The sequence below is a fragment of the Chrysochloris asiatica genome, unplaced genomic scaffold (genome assembly GCF_000296735.1).
Source record: "Chrysochloris asiatica unplaced genomic scaffold, ChrAsi1.0 scaffold00060, whole genome shotgun sequence".
NCBI lineage: Eukaryota > Metazoa > Chordata > Mammalia > Afrosoricida > Chrysochloridae > Chrysochloris > Chrysochloris asiatica.
Genome location: NW_006408578.1, coordinates 12,367,918 through 12,376,927, shown reverse-complemented (window position 1 = coordinate 12,376,927; position 9,010 = coordinate 12,367,918). Strand labels below are relative to the sequence as shown.

The following is a 9,010-nucleotide window of genomic DNA, read 5'->3' as shown; positions in this document are numbered from 1 at the left end:
TAATGAAACAAGGTGTATGATTTGTTGAATGTAAAACTGATGATATGCCCTGTAAACTTTCACTCAATCCACAATAAAAACCTTAAATTAAAAAATATATATATATTTGCAATGAGTAAGTCATTAGTCTTGCAGAATTCTATCATGTGATCTCCAGCATCATTTCTATCACCAAGGCCATATTTTGCTAGTACTGATCCTTCCTTTTTGTTTCCAACCTTTGCATTCCAATCACCAGTGATTATCAATACATCTTGATTTCATGGTTGATCAATTCATTCTATTGATTATATTTATAATATCAATTATAACAAATTAATATTGATTACATTTATAATCAATACAATATTGTCATAGTCTATTATTGGTGGAAATTATTAGTACGATAGTTATAAAACCTTTCTGAAGGCCTAAGACAAACTACTAGATAATGTTTTCTCCAATGAAAGCTTACAAATATTTTGCCTGAATTCGTGTTTCATTAAGTATTTGGTATTTTAAATCCAGAGACACAGATTTATAGTCCCAATAGGTAGTTTATAAAAGAGTCTCTATGGTAGGATTTCAGGAAAGGTGATAATTATGCTAAATTCTAAAAACTCAGTCTTCTCTGTGAACATACTTTAAAACAAAAATTTCCCAAAAATAAAGTTCAGAGGAATTTGAACTCACAATAAAAAATTGTAAGCTTGTTTCATCAAAATAAATCAGCAACAAACTGAGCATTTAAATATACAAGAAAATTTTTTTAAATTTTTATTTAATAAATGCTGCTAGGCTTTTGTAGCAATATTTTTTGACTTACACTAATAAAAACAAATCTTAATAAATTTCAATATATCAGTCTTATAGAAACCTCACTCCCTTGACCACATCCAATTAAAACAGAAACCAATAGTATGTACAGAAATTTAAAATCTACACATTTAGAAATTAAAAAAGAAAAATCCACATACATCAGGAATCATAATAAAAACAGAAAATGCTTACAACTGAAAAACAATTAAAACATTTCTCTAGAAGTTTAAAATTATAAAACATTTTATTATTTCATTTGAATAATCTTTGAGTGACATCGAACCCACATTACATCTGTGCTTAATAATAGCAGAAATGTAACAAGTTATATAATTACTAAATTCAATTTTTATATAAGGAGACTTCAAAATAGTTCATGGGAAAATTCCATTATTTTTTAAACTAATTTCCCCCCACATATATAAATAAAATATGCACTAAAAGTGACTTGGAAACAAAAATAAAACTGTTCATCAAATGGGAAAAGGGGGAGTTGAGTTGGAGGGGAGATAAACTCAATGACTCTTTTAGAAGCTATGTTGAATATTTAATCATATTACAAAGAAGTAATTTAGTATCTTAATCTCTAAAGCTCAAAAAATTCACCAGTTCGTTTAGGTTTAGGAAGTCCCTTAAATAATGCATGTCAACTTAGAAGGTATTTGTTTGTATGAAGTGAATGAAAACGATCAGAAATCTTTGCTGGTCAAGTTGTGTAAATCCCAAATTAAGAGTATATTCCTACTCAACCATAGTGTTCATTTCTTGGTCATTGCATGTGTTTAGTAGTGCACTGGCAATTAATAGCATTCCCCAAACTGCCCGTGGTACAAAGGGAATTTTCAGCTAAGGTTCCCCTCCCTTTTCACGTGTGGGATATTTTTGGAAGTTTCTTCTCTTTTTTTTCCCACCCACTGAAAGAAAATTCCAGCATGCCTCAGTGTCAGCAAGTGCTCTTTCTAAGTCCAGGTACCAGAGAATGATTGATGAACCTGTCAAACCTACAGTAGCGGATAGAGAAAGTTGGCAGAAGGTCAGTGTTATTGAAAGAAATCTCAAAAACTTATTTCATCTCCTCTATTAACTTTAATCACATTTTCAACATGCAACCAAGAATGAAGCTTTGACAGTCAGCCATACATTCACACAAGCAAGCATTGTCAATTTTCTGCAGTTGCTACACTGAGGTAACACAAGAAAGTTGGGTGCATTCTTTCTTGCCTCTAACTGCAGAACAATAAAGTGTATTTGAAAGATGTATTCATACCTGAAATTCATCTGCCATAAATCTCTTGAAGTTACTGTATTTAATTTTACAAATTAAATATTTGGCAAATAAAAAATGTTTAAACCTAACTTAGTTCTTCAATTAGATTGCTAAATGTAGATTTTTTTTTTAGATTCTGGTGATGACAGAGCTGACACATTTCACCATTATACACCTGCTTATGAGAACAGACATTAACACTAAAAAGGATTTACATTTAACATGGATCATTTGCCATGTGAGCAAATACTTCTGATTCATTCAGAGACAAAATCTTTATATGGTTCCAGAGGGACCCTGGGCAGATTGTGTTGATTACTCATTAAACAGGTGAAACATAGACATTTAACTTTTAATGTTTACACACAAACAGACACAAAAATGAGGTAAATATTCTGGGCAATGTTACGGTGCTTGGTAAGGCTAAAAGTCAAAATACGTTTCTGGTAGGCTTTTCCTTCTAAGTATATTTGAAAGGTGGCTATATGAGGTGCTGGAAGGTCACAAAAATTTAGCAAATGTGTCTTCTTGTCATTCAATGAGACCAGTGGCATTATGCTTTTACGCACAATTTGCGACATTTTCCAACATTGCAGTTCAAACATCAACATGCCATTTTGTCATAGTTGAGACAAAGTTTTGCCCTTAAATATGCTCTCTGTTCCAATGTCAGTTGCTTTTGTCTACATTATTCATGGAATAACACTTTATACATTTTTTTCTATAACCTGTGAGTGAAGCAATGGCAGGCATCTATTATTTATATCTGGCTTTTAAGCCACAATAATAAACTAATATTAATCCTGTGTAAGAATCAGTTAAACTATTTTTCTGTCTAAGAAGTCTACACTTCTAATTCTTTGACCTAATCAATGGAAGAGAAGAACAATTCTGACTTTCAAAGAATAAATTTATTCTTTCCTGCACTTACTCTTGTTCAACTAATCACATGTAGGCACTTGAAACTGAGAAGATACAGCACTCTTCTTTTATTAAACATTAATTGGGATTCCTGCAGCTGTTTCTTTCTTCTGATACAAGAATCATTGAATATATTGCTATGCTTGCACAGAGGCTAAATGGTTTGGTGGGAATATTTGGGGGTTGGGGTAGTCAATGTTTTCCCATTAGTTTATTATTGTTGAGGTTCAAGTTCTTAAAAGGTAGAAAATCTCGCTAGGTCCTTCTCCATCTCAGCATATTGTCCTTTCAGTCGCTCCATGGCTCTTCTGTGCTCCTCATCCACTTCGGCCCGCTTGTCATGCTGTTCTCTCATGAACTCCTTCCACTGGGTCGCATGCTGGCCTTCACTAGCCAGTAAGCGCTCAGTATGAATCTGAGGAAAGAACACTGGACAGTCACAAGACACTTCCCAGACAATTATTTTTATATGCAGAAGAAACATAAACAGAACTCTATCTCTATGTATTTAGTTACTATAGCCATCAGCTTGCAAATTATATTAAAATTGAATTATAGTTTTAATATCCAACACATGAGAAACATGTAAGCCTTTTCTTGTTATGACCGAACATGCATATTCATAGTTCAGAATTTTCACAACTGTCTATTATCATTACCCAAGTGAGTCTTTATGTCTTGGTCCCCTAAAATTCCACTTAACTGCACATAAGGTTTTATGAAGTTTAAACACATGTGAAAAAAATCATTACTATAAGAAATTCAAATGCATGTGTTACATAAAATTTTTTAGGATGTGTTAAAAAGAATCATAAATTAGTAATCACTGGAGAAGAATCCAAATCAGACTAAGCACCTAAGGCATCAGTGTTAGATGTTCTTTTTGAGATGCTCTCTAATAGTTTGTTCTATATGAGAATGAATAGTTCCAATGAGGGCCACAATAATAAAAGGGAGTATAAAAATTTGCATAAGTTTATTTCTCCTCCCACCTCCTGGCAAAGTGTGATTTCAATCTTTTTTTTTTTTTATTCTTAATAAGCTTTAATTAATAATTTTTACTTATAAGAAATCAATCCGTAGAATAACAGAATCTTTGAGACCTGCAATTTACAATGGGGAGTTCGGCGTGTAAACTGAAGTCATACAAGTCTAAAATCCGATCTATTTTAACATCTTTGCTTTGTGTAATACTGAGGGAATCTGATTCCCACAGATGAATAGCTGAAAATGGTAACTTTTTTTTTTTTTTTTTCATTGTGAATTGAGTTATAGTTTACATTGGAGAACATTGGTTTTACACTCATCATTTCATTGCAATGATTACAATCTCCTCCGTGTGTCATCATTAAACAGTATTTGCTTCTATTCCCTCTGTTTTATTTATTTATTTATTTATTTATTTGTTTGTTTATTTATTTATTTTGGATGTACACAAAAATACTCAGGTATATATAATAAATTAAACAACCAAAGGGCACATTCTGTAAGCCTGCCTCCTGCCCACCAGCACACAGCCTTTCTCTTTCCATGAGTCTACAGTTCTCAGCTGCTCTCACTCTCCCTCCATGCCCTCATCTCTGCCTCCATCTCTGGTGTCGCTGCTTCTCTGGATAGGATCCCGCATTCCGCTCATGCTCTTATCCCTTGATGGTCCTAGGGTCTTCTGTTCCTGGAATGGAAGATAACTACTCCTCCAGTTTTGTTACAAAACTTTAGGCTTTACAGTTGTGACAGTCACAATTAGTCATGATAACAATTACTCACAATGAATCATAAGAATCTTATACCCAACTCCTTTCACCAGACCCATCTAGGCAAGATGAAAATCATTCAGTGGGGATTCTACCTTCCCCAGCACACTCTGAAACTAAACACTCTTTTGAATTTCAATCATTTTTAAATACACACAAAAAACAATTAAACAGAAAAACAAAGTATGATGAAATAGCTTGACATCGCTCCTTCAAATATTTTATGTATATGAATATGTTTTTAAGTTATGTTTTGATACAGGCTCAGCCTTATTAAACAAACAAAACTGTGACAGATGCAAACCATAAAAAGCTACAAAGCACCCAAAGTTATTACAAATATAAGAATATAATCCCCAAAAATCTAATAAAACAGAGATACCTGGTATCCTCTGATGCTGTGAGACTCAGATACTAGACACCAGAAAACAAGCTAATAGGAAAGATGGAAACAATGTTTTCATAAAGTCCCTAATATCTTTGCTGTCTCATTTTCTCTCCCCTCAGGGTCATGATTAAGAATTGGATGAACCACTGTCACTGAGTCAATTCCAACTCACAGCAACCCTATGCAGGGTTTCTGAGGTCCTAAATCTTTGCAGGAGCAGATTGCCTCATATTTCTATTGAGGAATGGCTGGTGGGTTTGAAGTGCCAATCTTTCAGCTAGTAGTCCAACACTAAACCCACAGTGCTGCCAAGGTTCCTTAATGTTTTCCACGTACCTATGAAATATGTATTTCTGCTCTCTGATTACAGGATAGTTTATGTAGTTCTCAGAATCCCTCTTATAAGGTTACATTATTTTCATTTTATAAATGAAGAAATAAAGGCTTTAACCAAACCAAACTCATTGCTGCCAAGTCAAATGCTGATTCATAGTGACCCTTTCAATATGACAGAGCAGAACTGTCTTATATAGTTTCCAAGGCTATAAATCTTTATAGAAGCAGATTTTTATAGCGTCAGAGCTCTGGTAGTGTAGTGGTTATGAATTGGGCTGCTAACCTCAGAGTTAGCAGTTCGAAACTACCAGCTGTTCTGCAGGAGAAAGATGAGGCTTTCTGCTCCCATAAAGATTTGCAGCCTGTACAGGGTCGCTATGAGTCGGAACCGACTCCACGGCACATAACAACAACAACAGAGACTTGGTGTGTTCGAACCACAGACCTTTCTTTCAGTTATCATGGCTCCTTAAATAAAGGCTCATCAAAAACAAAAACAAAAAAATGACTGTAACTCATAGTAACCCTAAACAGGGTTTCAGAGACTGTGAAATCTTTATGGGAGCAGAAAACCTCACCTTTCTCCCACAGAGCAGCTGGTGGGTTTAAATGGCCGAATTTGCAGATAGCAGTTCAACGCCTAACTTACAGTGCCACCAGTGTTCCTTAAATAAAGGCTCATAGACCCTGAAACAAAGGGGTCCCCTTAAAAGGAAGAAAGTTAGGAAGGAAGTTGTTAGGAAGTTAGGAAGTTGGGAAGGAAGGGAAGGAAGGAAGGAAAGACCCCTGCAATCAAGTCAATTCCAATTCATAGCCAAGCCTCTACCAGGTGTCTGAGATGTAACAGCCTTATCTTTCTCATACAAAACAGACTTGTGGGTTCTAACTGCCAACCATGCAGTTAGAACCCCCAGTGGAAATACAAGTGCAAGTCAGATGATTCCAGAGGAAGTCTGACATAGGTAGCTAGAAGTCTAAGTCTCATCCGATGAAAAATGCTCTCACAAAAGCTTCTTCTATCAAGCTGACTGCAACTTGCCAACAACTAGGCTTTCCAAAGGTTGCAGTAAGTTTAAAGTTTGCTACATTGTGCCCCCACAGAACCTTGGGGTCCAAACAGACATTGTGTTAATGGGGAGAAGAGGTAGGGAGGGGTATGCTGATCCAAAAAATTTGGGACATAGGTTAAATAAAATTTATCACATTAATTTTTAATATTTCAGCTTAGGTAATGTACCTCCCCAAAGGATGAATAAAAAAGCATCAAGAGTTTTTAATGGGACTTTGGCAAATACTACTAGAGGCTTAAATTTTTCTTTTAAAAGCAAAGCTAGAGTCAGACCAAAAAGAGAAGAAAAACAAAAAAAAAAGTTATCATCAAAATGGCATATTAATATGGTAAATTAATTTTAATAAATACAGAGAAATGCAAATAGGCATGCTCAGAAGTTATTTGCTATTGCTGACTAATGGTGAACCCATGTGTACAGCGAAGAGCTGTTCCACAGGACTTTCAAGGGGTGAACTTTTTGAAAGGAGATCTCCAAGTTTGTCTTTTTAGGAATCTCTGGATAGGGGCAAAATACTAGTAGTCAAGTACTTAACCTTTTATGCCACCAGGGATTTAAGATACTATTTAATACATTATTGTTATTATTTTAAACTGAAAGGTGATCACTGGCTCAGTGTATGCTCCCTGATTTGGACCCCGAGACAACAGTTCGGGTTCCACTTCCCACCACTCAGCACCTCATCTGTGTGGTTCAACAGAGGAAAATGCTGTTCTGGAGGTATGGTGGTGACATTTTATGTCAACTTGGCACGACCAGGATTCTCAGTGGGTTAGCCATTAAAATGCAGTAATCCCCTGTGACGAGATCTAATATAATGTCATCAGACTCCGTGAAGAGCTCGCCTATGAGCAGTTAATCAATTGAAAGGAAATTTCCTCAGGGGCGTGGCCTACAATATCCTTCATCTTACAACGGACCTAATATCTGGTGTGGCGCTATAGGGTAAGAACTGGACTGCTAACCAAAAAGCTGGTGGTTCTAACCCACCACCCATTACTCAAAAACCCTATATGGGGTCGCTCTGAGTTGGAACCGACACCACAGCACTTAGTAGCAACAACATTACGATCAAGAAAGAAGTACCACGGTTGGAATGTATCCTTTAGACCTGGGACAGCTGCACTGTGGAACTCTTAGATCCAGAGGAAGACTGATGCCAAGATCCAATGAATGCTAGACCTACAGATGCTAAAAGAAGAAAAGGATCTCTCACCCAAGACAACAAAGAGAGAAAGCCTTCGTCTTTAGCATCCTAAACTGAGTCTACAGCCTTCAGTATGGGTTGCATATCAATGTAAAGAAAACAAAAATCCTCACCACTGGACCAGTAAGTAACATCAAGATAAATGGAGACAAGACTGAAGTTGTCAATGACTTCATTTTGCTCAGATGAATCATCAACATTCATGGAAGCATCAGTTAAGAAATTAAATGAAGAGGACTTCCGGCGCTTCCCCGACCAGGCAGCTCAGGTAGGGCAGTCTCAGGGAAAAGGGGCGGAATTGCACATAATAAACCTCTGTCTAGCAGACAGACAGCTTTTGAACAAATATAAGATCTTATATTTCAACATTCTGAGCTCGTTTTTTTAAAAGATCAAATTGCTGAGGAATTACAGGCATTTTGAGCTTTTGCCTGCCTGCATGTGGCTCCCGCTATCGCTACTGCGCCCATGCCAGCGAGTGCCTCTGCTCCCTGCAGACCTTGGAATGCAGGGCTAGAGCAACTCCACTTAGAAGGCTGCATTTCCAGAGAAAAGGAAGCATAAACTAACAAAGCCGAACAAATAGAGAGGGAAACTGGTGCGGATATCAGGAAATTCGGGGTACCCATGGCACAGAGAGACTGAGAGAGGCACTTTTTACATCATCAAATACGGTCACTACCTCCCTGCAGCCACTACCCCCAACCCTCTACTGCCCTGGCCTAGACCAGCCCTATGACAAGCTGCCAAGGATCAGGAATGGCCAAGGCCTGCCCTGAGGCCCAACCCGCCCACAGACTGGTCACAAAGGTCCAGGCCCAACCAAGGCCCAAATCACCTACCCGCCTCACAGCCCAGGCGGTCCACAGCCCAGTCACTGCCGAGATCCAGGGCCCCCAAGGCCCAACCCGCCGCGTAGCCAGGTCACTGAGGCCCAGGGCCGCAGAGGCCCAACCCACTGCGTAGCCCGGTCGCTGAGGCCCAGGGCCCCTGAGACCAAATCCACCCTCAGCCCAGTCCCTGAGGCACAGGCCCCCCGAGGCCCAATCCGCCCTCCCGAGGTCCAAACCACCCGCCCGAGGCCCAACCCTCCTGCACCCCAGTCGCTGACACCCAGGCCCCCAGAGGCCCAAACTGCCTGGCCTAGGCTCAACCCATCCGCCCGAGGCACAAACGGCCCACCACCCAGGCCCAGGCCCAACTGAGGCCCAAAAAAGTTACTCTGAGTTAAGCAATAAGGAGAACGAAAAGGGAAGACCACATCCTGAT

General features: G+C 38.2%; 1 protein-coding gene across 1 annotated transcript in view; it reads right to left on the bottom strand.

The window, feature by feature from the left end:
• Positions 1-3,221: 3,221 nt before the first annotated feature.
• BLOC1S5 (biogenesis of lysosomal organelles complex-1, subunit 5, muted) overlaps positions 3,222-9,010 on the bottom strand; it is a 60,093-nt gene continuing 54,304 nt past the window's right edge. Inside the window, exon 5 of the mRNA XM_006864099.1 lies at positions 3,222-3,401. Coding sequence (XP_006864161.1) covers positions 3,222-3,401 — 180 coding nt within the window. The remainder of the gene's footprint in view (positions 3,402-9,010) is intronic.